The 16809-nt window shown below is 44.2% G+C and overlaps 1 protein-coding gene across 2 annotated transcripts in view; it reads right to left on the bottom strand.

The window, feature by feature from the left end:
* Positions 1–14418, bottom strand: part of ST3GAL5 (ST3 beta-galactoside alpha-2,3-sialyltransferase 5) — a 29439-nt gene extending 15021 nt beyond the window's left edge. Inside the window, exon 1 of one of the 2 annotated variants that reach the window (XM_034065021.1) lies at positions 14355–14418. In XM_034065021.1, coding sequence (XP_033920912.1) covers positions 14355–14391 — 37 coding nt within the window. In that variant the 5' untranslated portion in view covers positions 14392–14418. The remainder of the gene's footprint in view (positions 1–14354) is intronic. The other variant, XM_034065023.1, reaches the window with a different exon arrangement.
* Between the last annotated feature and the right edge of the window lie 2391 nt (positions 14419–16809).

The following is a 16809-nucleotide window of genomic DNA, read 5'->3' as shown; positions in this document are numbered from 1 at the left end:
GTTGACAACATCACAACCCCGATCATCCACATTACAAGTTTGTTTTGTTCTCAGTGAAGATCTATAGCAAATCATAGAATGGTTTGGGATGGAAGGGATCTTAAGATCATCTAGTTCCAGCCCCCCTGCTATGGGCAGGGGCACTTTTCTCCAGACCAGGTTGCTCCAAGCAAGTCCACACAGGTAAAGGCCTAGTGCTCATCAATGATATTTGCTGCAAGGACCATACCCTAATGCTAGATATGGGTCACAAGTTGAACTGCTCTGCCTTGGGATGTCCAGTGCCAATCCTGCAGGACTTGCACAATCACCTTATATTCCAGATACAATACACATCCTTCCTGACACACTAAGCAGACAACTAAGCACCTTTCATTACACAGTACCTTCATACCAACGCATCTTGGAGGGGACAGGTACCCACAGAGATTATGTTGGCAGCAGGTAAAGGGAGCAGCCCTGGTTCATGGAGCCTGTCAGCACAGTCATACATGGCACACAAAAGTGGTGATTAAAGAGAACGGTGCAGAGCTGTGGAGCAGAGTGTGAAGGTGGCCTGCAGACTACTGGGCAATTCCAAGATTGCTCCACATACTACACAGAGTACACACAGCCCAGTCACTGGCTCCGACCAGCACAAACAAGGGGCACTAGGCACTGTTTGGCAGAAGGGAAGGTGATGGATTAGTAATCCACTGCTGAACACCACAAATGCCTAAGCTACAACATACAACAAAACAATTCTATGTGGAGTTCCACAGATCTCTACATACACAGCTGTGGACAAGTATAAAATGGAACTTTTCTAAGAGAAAATACTGAGTAAAAAGCAGGAAACAATCCTACACCATTTGCACTGGGGAACAATTGCAGGTAATAATTCTCTCTCTGGTGAAACAACAAAGAGGTAACTTGAGCACAGTTTGTAAGAACCTAAATCAGAACAGATTCAGCACAATAGAGTAGGTCAGCGTCGGTACCAAAGGAACCTGTTACCAGGAAATCATTACAGCAACATGCAAAGGGACAGGGTGAGGTAGGGCTGTGCTACTGGTGACATTCATGAGGGAACACACACCAGCTTCAGCATGTATTTTCCACAAGTTTTGCAGTTTGAATTACAGGGGTAAGGTTAAAGCATCACTGCCTTTGCTTTGGTCAAAGCAGGTTTTTCTTTGCACTCATCTATCCTGAAATCATCCTGCAGCACAAAATGACACAGCCAGTCTCCCCTGGTATATAAACTGTCACAGAGTGCTCTGCAAACAGCACACTTTTAATCATTTCTCAGGGTGAGAATGTCCTACTACAGAATTATATGCAGAGAACCTACAAGAGATGCACTCTCATGAAGCTTTTGAAACAAAGGGAAGGCTGCAAGAGGTCTCAAAGATGGAGAAGGAACCGAGGAGGTGGAGAGCAGTGAAGACAGAAGGGGATTAACAAGGAATGCGAGATGCAATAAACAAGTGCTATCACAGAGTTTGCCCTGCCTCTCAACCAAATAAATTCCAGTCACCCCCAAACAGTTGATTCGCCCATCCTAGATATGCAAAAAGAAACAAGCAAATGCAGAGAATATGATTCATCACCTCAGCACATCCTTCCTGTGTCTAGCCCTTGGTACTTGGTGTGCTCAGTGGTTGTAATTGTTCACATATCTGCAGTAAGGTCAGGTTGCATTTCACTTGTAACAGTTTACTTCTGTTTACTACAGATGGTTCCTTTCTTGATCAAGTCAATCAATAGATACATCAAGTCAAAATACACCTGTCCAGCACAGCATTTTACTAAAGTTACTCACTATTTGATCCCACGCTCTTTCCTAAATCAATAAGCACCTTTCACTGGCTGGAATGGTGTTAAAGAGTGCTCAAAAGAGCAAGGTCAGCAGTACCCAGCACTTGAACACCTTTTCCACAGTCTTCCTGAGCTTCAAAGATAAATCTATGAGTTTACAGAGTGTGAAATATGAACTCACTCCTCTAAAGGAGATAACAAGGTTTTACTGAGGGACAAAGTCAATAAAGCAAAAACAACAGTGCTGGGTAGCACTTGATCGTAGCCAGAGGCACAAGTGATTAGTATTTGTTACACGAAATGCATATTTCTAGTCAGTATAAATAGTTCCCTTCTTACATGCTGGGTATTCTAAAGCTCTTTCCAGAGCATATAGCTCACACATTTGAGCAGACCAATCTGAGGATAATTTCCCTCTTTCAATGATTTGCATCTTTTCTCCATTAACTAGCGCGTACCCTGACATCCTTTTTCCCTGTAGACATCTAGATGATCCGGCCACCTATATTCCTTCACCTTCCAGGAAAGCCTGTTCCATTAAATCCTTCCGAATCTTGGTCTGGTATTGTATAAGTTCTAAACAGCTATGGGTTAAACCTTCCTTTTGCTCCCCATATAAGAACTGAGCAGGGTTTAGGCTTTTATCCACCATTAATGTTAAATCATCGTTATTAATTAATATCACTTCATACAAATAAAAGGGTTTGCCCAGTGAGGGTACAGCAAGCCCCCAGTCCCGTTTGTCAGCATGTCTGTTCCCACCTGGCTGTCTGCTCCAGCACTCATCCCATACTCAAACACAGGCGCTGCACCAGCTCCCTTCCTTTCTCCCTCCCTTTCTCCCTCCCTTTCTCCCTCCCTTTCTCCCTCCCTTTTCCCCTTTTTCTTTTCCTCTCAGTTGCTGAGCCTGCTCTGCAGCTGCTGCAGATGCCGCAGATGCCTGCCTCGGCAACAGCACCTTGTGTTTTAACCCCTTCTTAACTCTGAATATGGATCTGCTGCTTGTTGCCAGTGACAGCAATCTCTTCCTCCTTATCAATATCAGATAGGACAGACACAGAGGGTGCACCTCTCGGAGGTTCCTGTGATACATGATTTTTCAACCTATCTTCCTGATTACGCTGGGTTTGGTTTGTTTGTTTGTTTTTAACTTTAAACATCTTTTCAAAGTATCACAGGCTGAACAGCATCTCTCCAGCTTAGCTTTATGCTTTAACCTGTCTTTTTCCAAAGCCAAAATTAAGGGATCTGGCTGAGCTATATTAATTTCGTATTCAGTCTGCCATGCCGGGTGGTTTCTTAAAGTGAAAAGCATATCTGCATACATCATCCCATTTTCCTTGTCACTTGAAGAACATCACTTATAACAACATATTATAGTTCAAAAGTTCCATTGAAGGGCCACTTTTCCCCATCTTCCAATTTATATAAAGGCCACCATCAATTACAATATTTGATCAGGGTTTTCTTATTCACACTTCCTCCTGGTAGCACCCCTCTATCTTTTCAATGAGCTAAAATGCAACCTAACGGGCTCTTTCTGAGAATTCCCCCACTCTGCTGTCCTCCCATTGTAATCCTTTAAAGATATATGATACAGTTAGCCCTACAACAATAACATTTTACCCAGAGTAAAAGGTACAATGGAGTGCTGCACCCACAATGGATCCACCTAAATTCCAAACAGTTTTGTAAATAAACCTCGTCTCTCACCAAAAGAGATAATCTATTTTGAACAAGCAGGACACTTAGCTTGGATATACAAGCTACAGTGATGACAGACAGGGCAAAGGCTAGTTCGAGCCCCACACCAGGGAGCTTGAACACTGCTTTCACAGTTAACCCCGATATTGCTCTACTGGCTCTTTAGTTTGCCCGAATATTCAATCTGGTTCCAATGGGACCAATTTTCCACAGGCAATTAACACACCAAAAATCCTGAGCAAATTTCACAAACACTTTATCCTTAAAGGAAGAAAAAAAACATGCAAAGATGAAAAGTGGTTCACACACAACACTACTGTGGATAGGACACCAAAACTCAACAATAGGTTCAATTTCAAAGGACATATACACTTCGTCCATCTCTGCCCGCTCTCCTCATGGAGAACACGGAACTGTGGATCAGGACTCCATGCTCTGTAGCTATGCCATGTCTCACACACAACACTCATTCACACAAGGGCCCTTCTCTCAATCACCCACTTCACACAGAATGTCCTCTAAGACAATAATTGGCAACACATAAATCCCAAGCCATTGTTTACCTGCCAAAGGTTCATAAAGCTGTTAGGACAGTTATCCTTGTCTAAACCAATTCTTCGGGTGAGCACTCACACTCTTTACCTCTTGTAGGACGTCTCCTTATGACTTACAGGTATCCCCTTTACCTGATATTCCCCAGGAGGTAGAGCCCCTGACACCCCTAGTCTTGTCTCTCCTCCTGTTGAACTTATCTTGTCCTCCTCTTAGCCAACGTAACGCCCAGTGGACTGTCCAGGGGTATTTCAGCCAGCATCTCCTTGCTCCCTTTCTTTCCCGGGACTTGGCTTACCTGCCCCTTGTCCCGTATTTATACCCTGTGGGGTCTTCCAGTCTTTCTTCAGTTACTCATTCACTTTGTCTCTTCACCGGCCAATTCCCTCCCGGGAGATTGGAACCGCGGTTAGAAAGACTCCGCACTCGCTTCACAGATCCCAGCTACCTGGTCCGTGTCTCATTCACACACTGATCACCCCCATATTCCCACCCAACTGAACAATACTTACAGCCCCTTTTCTTGTCCAGGTCTTCATGCATGTGAATTACAGGGAACCGCGGTTTCCCTGGGAGCCCTTCCCTGCTTTTGCTTTATGAGTCCCCTTCTTTGTCCAGGATATAGCCTGCAAGCACTGATGAGACCAGAAGAAACCGAGCAAACTGCCGAAATTGGCAGGGCACACCTTTCACTTGGATTCCCCAGGCCCACGGAAGCAAAGCAGGCTCTGTCCTGGATGAGCCCCCATTTGTGAAATACGAGCTCACTCCTCTAAACGAGATAACAAGGTTTTATTGAGGGACAAAGTCAATAAAGCAAAAGCAACAGTGCTGGGTGCATGACCATAGCCAGAGGTGCAAGTGATTAGTATTTGTTACAGGTTTCTATACTTTCACTATTGCATTAGTCACATATATATTCATAATTCCCGTGTATAGGCAGGGAATATTATAACTAGGTCCAGGAACTTATTATCCTAAGTCTCCTCCTCTTGGCGTCTGCGCACTGCTCTTCAATGACTGTGGGCAGGGGTCTTGAGGATGAAGTAAGCAGTCTTCCTCATGTGAGTTGGGTTCTTCAAGATGAAGTAAGCAGTCTTCCTCACAGTTTACTTTTCACCTTTGGCACAGTTGAACGCCCCAGTAATCACACAACTAGGTGAAACCAGCCATATCTGTAATTATTGTGATAACTAGCAAGGATGTAAACCAGTGTGACCTTCCTGCACAATTTATAGCAGGATGGGCAGACGAGGAGTATCCCAAGCTGGCAGATGTTTGGGAGGCTCTGCCTCTAAACTAACAGATAAGTAGAAGGATGGTGTGAAATAACTCACTCATGTTTACTGGGGCCACTAAATCCTGTTATCTCACCACAGACTTAAAACACAAACATTGTTCTTTAAAGCTAAAGGCAATTGTTTCACAGTAGTCTTCTAAAGCAAGTCATGCTTAGTAGGGCCACTAAATTCCACAGACTTACAGACAAACATTGTTCTCTTTCTACAACCTAAGTTAAGCTAAAAAGTACTTTAACTCTATGCTTTCCAGGCACTAGCCTTCCTTATATCAAGACTCACCTCCCCTTTCTTTCTTTTACCTTTACAAATTCATTTGCTATGTGACTCCATTTTGCTCAAGAGTTCTGGTCATTTTCAACTTGTTGTGTAATCTCGTGTCCTTAGCAAGCTTTGTTTCTATTATTGTGAACTCTATACAGTTATATCCACATAACTACACCTATGATTTGTGAAAGCAAATACATTTATGTGTTTATCACACAGAGAGAACCATGGTCATCAGAAAACCAGGCACCAAAGTCAAGCCATGCCACTGCCAAACACCACTACAGCCTTTCAGGAAGAAGCAGTGCTATAGTTGAGGAGCCATGAATGCAAATGCCTCAATTTGCCTACAAAAGATGTCTCAGTAGTAAGGCTGTGTTACAATCAGGTTTTGCATTGACATTGTAGCTACTCATTGTGGTGTAATCAGTGAAGACCCAAGGGACTTATATTTCCTTTTCATTTACTGAGCTGCAGTGATCTGTATAAAGCTGCTGTGAAAGCCAAATTGTCCATCAGTAGGAATACTCTCCAAAGCTTCCTGTGGTATTATTCTTTTCACCATAATTTACTTTTCTCTCATTGTTATTCTCAATTAGGCAAAATTTCCACACTTGGAGTACTTCAGAAGCAATTACTTTAAGTCTTCAGGATGTCTTTTTATGTGGGAATGCTAAAAACTACAAAGCAGCCTTTGTCAAATTAGACATCCATCACCACACTGAAAACTGTATTTAGCTATGTACAGCACCTGGATTTAAAAATCACAGAATGGTTTGGGTTACAAGGAACCTTAAAGCTCATTTAGTTTTAACCCCCTGCCATGGGCAGGGACACCTTCCACTAGAGCAGCTTGCTCCAAGACCCATTTAACCTGGCCTTGAACACTGCCAGAGATAGGGCAGCTACAGCTTCTGTGGCTATCAAGACAGCTAAAGTTACCCTTGCCTCCCCTGCCTGTTCTTCCCAGAAAGCCTGTATCCTTCCATTCCAATGCTCCAGTCATAGGAGACATCCCATCACATCTCTGTGATGACAATAAGATCATAGCCCTTCAAGCATGCATATGTCTCTAACTCCTCTTCTTTATTCCCCAAGTGATGTGTGTTTGCATAAAGAGACTTAAGTTCTGTCCCCCATGTCAATTTACTGGCTGGAGGGACAGGAATTCCTTTGTGCTGCTTTTCAGGCACTCTCCCGCTGACCTGTGATCCCTCTCCAGACTCTGGACATCTCACACTGGCATCAAACTGGTAGGACTGGGATGAACTGAGGCTCCCCCTCCCAAACACACTTCGTCTTTTACCCAAAAGACTAGGACTCTGTCTCCATTGTTAGACTGCTAACAGCATTACCAAGCATGGAGACAGGACCAGACGAGCCTGCATTCAAGTGCAGAATGAAGCAGATACTGACATTCTTGTCTGGCTACCCTCTCATTAAGCCCCCAGAACTGTAACCCTGCACAGGGGATGTTTCTGCTCACCTCCCTTGCCCAACCGATTCAAGCACATTCCCACCTCTGCACACACAGAGTGTCCAGTTTGCAGTCTCCACTATTCCAAAATAACTGTCTATGCAGGCAGGGACCAGAACCATAGAGGAAGCATCATAATGAACAGTTACAGTCAGCCAGAAGCTTATTTCCTGGATCTACACTGAGTACCTGCATGTGGGCTGCTACTCACCACTTGCTCCTGCCTGAGCCTGCAGAGAAGCTACCCTAGGCAAGCCACTGCTGAAAGCCCAGCAGGAAGAGATATCTTCTGTTCCACAGCTGGGTAACATCTGTCCCAGCACAATCTTGGATGATCCCTGAAGCTCCTAGGAGTTGAAAATATGAAACCTTTCCCTTTGGCAGTACCACCAGTAGTTGTAGGGGCAGCCAACTTTACAAGTCCATCCCAAGGTCTTGCTGTACAATGCAGCCTTTCATGTTCATGTAACAAGATCAAGTAGTTGGAGAAAGCCCAAAGCAACTGAAACCTGAAAGTCACACCTATATAAAGGAATTACTAATAAAGAACAGGGCTTGAGCAGGCAGTGAAACATAAGGTAAAACTAAGACATAAACTTCCCAAACCACCTGCTGATTTCATACCCCCTCCTCTAAATCAGATACATGTAAATTACTTAAACAGCATACTCCAAAACCAGCAAACAATAAAATGAAAGCTAATTGAGTTTGAGCAACATTTATGCTTCAGAAAAGAAAGGCTAAATTAAAAGGCAGAGAAAGTGTTTTCACATGGGATAAACTTGAGCAAGACTCTCTTTATTGAGATGCTGTGGACATTTTCAGCAAGGAATTCTGCATGAACTTCCCATTCCAAGTCTTTTCAAAACAACAATCACGAACACCCCACTGACATAGTGTAAAACTTTATCCAGGAAGTTTAAACATTTAAGAATACTTCAACTAGTTACAAATTGTTTCCTGAGACACATTTAGGGCAAACAGATGATAAAATATTAAGTGACAACTACAACACTAATGCTTTTGACTACATGGGAGAGTTGTGCCCATGAAAAGATCACATATTTCAACCTATCCTCATTATCGATTAAATAGTGAGATACTAATTTCCATGAAGGCTTTCAAGACTGAGACAAATTAATAATATTCTATTCAGATATTATGTTAACAAGAATAACAGTTCAGTAAAATCTGTAGTTAGGATTAATTCTGTTTGCTTCTGCAGTACCAAAACCCAGAGAGATGAAACACAAGGGCTGAGACGTAAAACACAAAGAAAAGCATGGTTAAGTAAGTGGCAGTTTTTGTGGGCTTGGGTTTTGGTTTAACAGATTTAAAGCATTTAAGAGCCATCTGTTAAGCAGAGCCTCTCAGTTAAAGAAGCATAATATGAAAAATTTAACTGCTTTATCTTCTGTTCTTTAAGAAAGTTATTAAAAATTTCCCATTCATAATTCACTATAAAATATTCCCTGTTCCCTCCCACATGTTCAACTCTCTTTAATGGGCAAAAAATCTTGATTCAAGGAAATTTTTAAGTAATAGAATTCATTGCCAATTAATACAACTTCTAATCCCCGATTCTAATATCGAGAAAGAGAAAACAAGAGATTTAAACTATGAATAAACACCTTTCATTACCTTTCTGCAGGCAAAACTTACACCAAACACTTCTCCTCCCCTTCTTGTCTCCATCTCCCTTATTTTTGCCACAGGTTCCAGAGTCTGTCCCAACTCCTTCACATTTACCTTTATAAATCAACAGTGGATCAAGCCCCATCCCAATACTAATCAGGGAGAAAAAATTATAATACAAAGAATAAAGAAGCTGAAGCTAAGGGCAGTGAGCTGTGCAACCCATCATACACAGAGGACTATGCAGCTGCAAGTGTTGTACAGTCAAACTGCTCCCTTACAGCTGCAAAGGATTAAAGGATTTTCTACCCATCCAAAACACAGAGTATTTCCTAAACACAAAAATCATTTGGAAACAAACTCTTTCATGATTTAAATAATTTGTTATCGAGAAAACAATTAACCTGGAACAACATACAATCATCCTCTAGTAAGAGGCACCCCAGAAACTGCAACACAGCAAAGGAGCAGAAGGAAATACAAAGTTTTAAGCCAAAGCCTAAACACAGATTTAACAGACCAGCAATGCTAACTGAAAGTTGCCCAGATGTTGAAATTGGATTTAAAAGCTACATAAGGAAAGTAAAAAGTCTTTTATCTGAACAGGCCCATTTGCCAATAGTGACAAAATACTCAGGGGAAAGAGAGTACAGGAACAGACAAGTTTTCCCAATCAGAAACAGCTCCTTTGGGATACTTCTTTCTATAACACAATAAACATTGAAGTATCTTCTTTAAGACTCTTGTTCAATGGTACGTGACAGAAATCCCTCAGAAACACATGAATGAGGAAAAATTCCACAGATGTTGAAGATTTGAGGCATACTTATCAGGGACACGCTGAGGCACAAGAGACTCTTGTGTTCTAATCTGTAGCAGTGTATGAACCATTGGATATTTATCTTCCAGTAACTCACTGATCATCATCATACCACTTCCTAGCAGAAATGTTCTCAAGACAAAGAGAGAGCAGCCAGGGAGCAGATGAGTTACTAACAGCTTCTTGCCAGAGGAGAAACAGGAACTGAAGTCAAAAATTAAGAGACATCTGTCAACTGTTTCTTTAATTGCAACTATACAGACCCCACAGTAAAGTTGGTACTTTAACATACTTAGTGGATAAAAACTTGCTTTGAATATTATCTGCTTAGCACTTATCACTATTGAATGAAAAAAAGCATTTGACAGATATGCCTGTTATGCTGAGCAGCAGAGTCAATTGTTTTGGTTAATTTAATAAAGTCAACAGAAAGAACACATCCTTGATGGCAGAAAGAAGTCTGGCCTATAATATGGTCATTAAGTACCACCAACAGGATATTGATTACATTAGTGCATAATGAGTCTTGCAAAATGAACTCTCATAGAATCATAGAATGATTTGAGTTGGAAAGGATCTTAAGATCATCCAATTCCCTGCCATGGGCAAAAGCCAAACATATCCTGTGCTGCATTAACAGAAGCATGACCAGTAGGATGAAGGACCTACTTCTTACCCCTCTACTCTACTGTGCTCTCATGAGACCCCACTTGCAGCACTGTGCGCAGTCCCGGCATCCTCAACATAAGGACACAGAGCTGATGGAACAACTACAGAGGAGGCCACAAGGATGATCAGGGCCTGGAGCACCTCCCATATGAAGACAGGCTGAGAAAGTTGGGGCTTTTCTGCCTGGAGAAGGCTGCGTGGAGACCGCATAAGGACTGAAGGGGGGCTATAAGGATGCTGGGGAGGGACTCTTCACCAGGGACTGTAGAGATAGGACAAATCTTTGACTATTAAGGCTTCTTAATCAGACAATAAAAACTAAAAATCAACAACATCTGTACAATCTGCAATTCATCTGGTCAAGACCTGTCCCCTCAAAAAATGAGAGCATAATAATGAATCATCACACATGTGGACACTATTGACAAAAAGTGAAATAAGAGGCAAATGGGCATTTCAGAGCAGTTTATAGACGCTCTCAAAGGCACCAACACAGATGAAAATTATTTAGCCTGGAGCCATGAATACCAGTCAGGTATTCATTGGTACATATTGGTACCTATTGGTAAGGTATCAAGAGTACCTTAGAGGCATCAGCATTTTTCTCTTGTTGCCCTATGATGCTCTCCTGGTATTTTCCTCTTATTGTTTAATGGCTCATTCCTACATCTTCTTTGCAACATCAAGCATCAACTCACTCATGAAATCACTAATAACCTTACATTACAGTATATATTTGCCAAGTCTTTTCCTTTAGGAAGGATACACATAGGTAGGCTGTAACTTGCTCTTAACGTTGAGATTGAAGACAAAATAATTGGTTCCAGCTCAAATCCAGTCCAATTATCGGCTTAATTAGATATGCTCAGCATGTAACACCATCACTTCCTTTCAGCAGCATTCACAGGAAGCTTTTTGGCTATTAATAGTGTCTGCTACAATAACATTATAGGCAGGAACTCTTAGTGAGGTTTTAAATGACAGCTCAATGTTCGGAACGGGGATCACCCTCTTGATTTCACTTCTCCTATGGCACCCTCTTCTCTAGTCAAGCACTCCAAGCTCTTCTGTGAAACCTCTTCCAGAAGCTCTAAGGTGAGGAGCAGCAAAAATCCATAATACATTAACACAAGAGATATCATCACAATGCGCTCCAACACTTAAGAGGGCAGCAGATGCTTTCTGACAGATGAGAACAGTATCTCACTTTGGAATTTTCCTGACTCCCAAATGAGCCACAGAAAGTCAGCATGTCAGCCAAGCAGGAAGAAAGAGGCGAGTTAAAGCACTGCTGGTAAAAGCAGTGGTATAAAAAAGATACGTTTATTTCTTGCAGAGGAAGCTTTTGAGCCCCCCTCATGCCCTCTCCTCCCTTTTGGTTTCGGGGTGTATTTTAGAGGAAATCCCAGTTTCCCCTTTCATTCACTTGTGTGAAAAAGCAGTGGCCTGCCTGCTTGGGCTGATCAAAACCCGAGGCAGCCCCTCTCCTCCACATCTGCTGAAGTCAGCAACACATAGGAAGAATGAATCGCCAGCATGCAGCTGCTCCTCACAAATCCCTCCTATGCACCTCACAGGCTCTTTTCCCAGCACATCCTCTTCCCCAGGCCTGCAGAGCCTGCACTTATGGAAGAGGGATCTGTTCCAGTTCTCTGGGGAAGAGCCATGCTAGCCAGGAGGGAAGGATGAGAGCAAAGTATATCAGCACATCACCCACCACAAGCTGGGCAAGTTTATCCAGTATGGGCAGAAGATATTTTTGAGCCCCAACAGGAAGCCAAAACAAATGAGGTCTTTCACCTTACATGGGAAGTTGGAGGAATAAATCTTCCCTAAAAGAAATGGTTGGAAAAGAAAGGGCATAGCATTAATCTTTACTGGGCTAAGGAAACACGCCAGCAGACTTACACAGCCAAGATGTTTCATATTACATCTGAATTATGCAGCAGAAAAGCACCAAACAACTGGTAATTATGGAACAATGTTAACAGTACAGCAGCATTTTTACCACGGTATCATCTAACACTCAAAGAGATCATGGTAGAAATCACACTTGAGCCTACAGATGTAAAAAAGGAGATGTCAAAAGCCTCCCATGAAGACAAGGCTTAAAAGGAAATCACAATACAGGACAGAATGTTGTTGGAACCAAATTTAATGCTTAATTTCTGAATTCAAGACTTCAGGATGCAGACAGAGCTGGTGGGATGGGTTAAATGCTGCTCCCAAGGAGAACAGAGAACTTGACTTGTTTAGCTTCACCAAACAGGTTGAGAATTTGTCTTTAGATACACGACACATTTACCACCAAAGCTGAAAGCAAGCAATTCAGATAATGCTAGCACAGAGGAAAATGTGGTCATAAATAAATAGGGACTATATGAAGTAAAAGGTTCCTGAGCAGCAAAGAAATAGCCATCCCATAGAAGTAATGGAAAATTGCAACTTACATAAGCTTTAAGGAAGTCTTTAATAGTTTTATGAATGCTCTTATGAGAGAGAGTTGTCTTGCAACAGGGGAGATGCTCCATGATCTAGAAGTCCTGAGTCCAAATTACTACTGTGTGGTTCTGAAGTGCAGATGCTTTAATCTGCTGTGTTTGAGCAAGTTTCGCTCAGACTCACTGATAACATGAAAACTGCTCCATGACAAGTTGAGAGCACTGTCCAGGTCTTGTTCAGTAACACAGTCTCCACCGAAACTCAAAACCCACTTCAGTTGTCCACTCTCTCTTATCTAAATAACCCACCCTCCAAACATACCAACTCCGCAGCATCTTGGCATGTTCCACATCCATCACCTAACCGATATGTCCAAAAGAAACAGAATTCAAAGCATTTAGCCTCTTTTGCTCAGTAAAAGGAAGCTTCTGCTATCCCACTTTGACTTCCTACATCCTGCCCCTAACTGCCTGTTAACCATTTGGCCAATTCAAACAAACTCCACGGAAGGGAGGATGCTAAATCCCAAGAAATTCCAGGAAAAGAGAGATCAGGAGAAGCTCATTTCTCATCAGCCCCGAGGAAGCGATGCACTAACTCTGCAGCTGCATTTTGACCTTTAAATGAAATTCCCTGTGTTTGCTACCCCTTGCCTGGCTAGCAAAGGGCTTGCCAGACAGCTCAAGGTTTCCTGCTGAGCGATCCATAAGGGAGATAGTAACCTCACTGCAGCAAAACAGAGGAATAACATAGAGTCTGCGGGAAAACCACACAGCACTTCTCAACTGCAGCCGTAGTCCCTTCATAAGCTGCATTTAACACGCATCCACTTAAGAAATGTAAAGAGCATTTATCTCAATAATAGTTCTTTAGAAAAGAAAGACATACACATCTTTATTTACCCTTTTTTTCACAATGAGACAAACCCTGCCATTTACCACAGGAAAGCTGTTTACCTCTGGTAATTTTATTAACATTTCCCATTCATTTCCATAAGTAAAGCAAGCTGCAAAACAAACACCTCACCTTCATCAGCCTTGTATTTTGATATTATCTACTGAAACAAACAAACAAAGAACCAAACAGCACAAATAAATCCCTCTAGCTGAATAAGGTTTTGCCAGCAATGGCAGAAGTCATTTTTCACAGTCACATCGCTCCCAAGACAAAAATGCTATCGCAACCTGCACACAAGTGTACGCCTATACAAAAGAACAACCCCAGCTGTATTCCTCCCTCCCAGGAGGGGCCCAAGCCAGACTCAGCCCCATCTCAAGACCCCGCAGCCCGCACCTCAGCACCCAGAGACCTCCCAGGCCTGAAGCCCCTTTGCCCTCCCCATGACAGACCTCGTGGGGCACATCTTCAACGCCTAAACACGGGGTGGGGGGGGGGGGGGGGGGGGGGGGGGGGGGGGTGCTGCGGCCTGGCCCGGGTGACCCCCGAGACCTCCGGGGACGCATAAATACGACTGGGACGGCCGGGAAACACCCCCAAACGCTGGTCCCTTCACGCCTCAGCGGCACTTCAGCCGCTTCTCGGCGGCGACAGAGGCCCCTGAGGCGCCTCAGATGGCGAAGCCCCCTCCGCGCTCCCCGAGTCCCCCTCAGCGCAGGCGCCGCTCCAGCCGCACCGGCCCTCAGCACCACACCGAATAACCCCCACCCTCCGCCGGCCCCGCCGCCTCTACCTGCGCCGGGCCGGGAACGGGCGCCTCGGCTGCGCATCGGGGCGGGCAGCGCAGCCCCGCCGCAGGTAACGGCTCCGCGGAACCCGGCGGAGGGAGGGAGGGGAGGGGGGAGAGGCGGGGGCGCCGCGGCACGTGGCGGAGCACAGCCAATGGGAGCCGAGCGTGGAGGGGGGGGGGGGAGCGGGGCCTGCGCGGCTGAGGGGAGGCAGCGGTGAGGAGGTGCGGGGTGGCTGCTGCGGTTTGTGCGGTGCTGCGGTGGTTTGGTTCCATAGTCTTTAATGGGGTTATTTCCCGAAATTACCGCTTTCCAGACCTTTATTCCCGTAGGAAATCGTGGGCTTGGGGTTATTTTTCGCCAAGGGGTCGAGTCGGGGGGGATCCGAGCCCTCCGTCACCTCAGCGGCGCAGCCCCTCGCTGCTTCATCTCAGTGTGTGTGCAGCGCTTTATGTGGTAAAACGAGATCAGATCCCAAATGACAGCGTTTTTAGTTGCTTTTATTGTACCTGGGAGCTTGGGTGCGTGAGGGTTTTCAGGCCTCTCCACAGCTGCCTTAGGGAATTGTTTTCCTGCCACAATAAGCATGGAAACAGATCTGATTTAGTGGTGGGATGTGTAAAACGGCTGCCTGGCTTGCAGGAGAGGAGGAGCAACTGGAGATGCACCTGATCACGGACATGGAAGTCACCAGCTGAACCACAGAGGAAAATGTAATAGCTAAAAAACCACCGGAGCAGAGCTAGGAAGCCAGGCACCGGCTGCGGGAGACAGATGGTTAAGCAAGACAATGGATTAAGTCATTGCAGATTAAGGCATTGCATTACAGTGCTGACTAGGAAAAAGTGTTTTAGTTTTGTTTTTTAATATCTGCGTTATTGCTATGGTACCTAAAAATTACTCCCTGGCCTGTATGATTGCTGCAAAACAAGAGCAGCATAGAATCATGGAATCTGCAGTGGGAACGGACATCAACGATCATCTGATGGGCTCTTTCATGGAATCAAAGAAACATCACAGAATGGTTTGGGTTGGAAGGGGCCTTAAAGCTCATCCAGTCCCAACCCCTGCCACAGGCAGGGACACCTTCCACTAGAGCAGGGTGCTCCAAGCCCCTGTGTCCAACCTGGCCTTGAGCACTGCCAGGGATGGGGCAGCCACAGCTTCTCTGGGCACCCTGTGCCAGCGCCTCAGCACCCTCAGAGGGAGGAGCTTCTGCCTAAGAGCTCAGCTCAGTCTTCCCCCTGTCAGTTAAAGTCATTCCCTCTTGACCTGTCCTTACAGGCCCTTGTAAAACGTCCGTCTACAGATTTCTTGTCAGATCCTTTAGGCACTGGAACCTGCTCTAAGCAGAATATGTAAATAAAGACCCCAACTGTGCAGCCAGGCAGGCACAAGAGTGTCACAGGACCCATCATGTTGGGAAACAACCGGGCTTTGCAAGCAGCCTGGAAGAAGAGTGGCTGCCAACAAAGAGACATTATATTAACTTCTTTTACAAATGTGGGAGTTAACAGATCAGAAACAAAACCTTAATAGAACTGAGAAAAAAAAGTCATTGTAAGAGAAAATATGGCATCCATGGGGAAGAAAACATAAAAAAGATAAATAGCAGAAAGCATTTCAGAACATGCTCACTTCCACCAGCCTTTAAAAGTGCTCGAAACAGATTAAAATCTGTTTTCAATTGCTATATGTGCTGCTGAAAGCATGTCACTATGGCAGCTTTGACGATGGTAGTATAATACATCGAGACAATAAATATATTTGCATGTGGGAGCTGACAGAGGTGTGGACCATGCTGCTGCTGGCTCCTGCTGCTGCTGCTGCATGATGTGGGCTCTGAAACACTGCTCTTTTGTGAAGGGAGGCAGTGGATCAGCGATGGTCTGGGGTTTGGATATAGGAGGGACACACGGTGATGTGCGTGTGGCTTACACTGCTGAGCAATGCTGGAAAGGTGGATGGGCAGAGAGGCAGCATCTCATCAAACATTGTACAGTAATAGCTCCCATGATCTCTGAGATCTGTGGTTATGGACTTAATGATTCTCTGAGACACTTAGATGCTTAAATATACATGGAAAGGGGGTTTTAAGTGTATCTGGGCACATCTCTGGAAGTGAGAGTCAGGCACCAGAACAGTTCTGGAAGCCCCGCAGCATTTATCCTCAGTATCTTTATTTAAGCAAGCCTGAGAACACCATCCCCTTGGCATCAGCACCAGAAATCATTTATTTGGGTCTGGTTTTAGATTTGTACATACCTGTTTTTTTCTCAGTTGTTTATTCTTTTAGAACTGCCTTCTTACCTGCATTGCTGTTTTAACTGTGAGCTCTTGTCTAGCTGTTTCCACAGAAACCTTACTCTTCTGTAGAACTGGGCCCCTGGATGCCTCTCAGTTTTTATCAGTGAATAGGATCAAGCCGCTGCTGAATCAGAGATCTCAGAGATTTAAGCT

This window comes from Melopsittacus undulatus, chromosome 7, assembly GCF_012275295.1.
Source record: "Melopsittacus undulatus isolate bMelUnd1 chromosome 7, bMelUnd1.mat.Z, whole genome shotgun sequence".
Lineage (NCBI taxonomy): Eukaryota > Metazoa > Chordata > Aves > Psittaciformes > Psittaculidae > Melopsittacus > Melopsittacus undulatus.
This window is presented reverse-complemented; position numbering and strand designations above follow the sequence as displayed.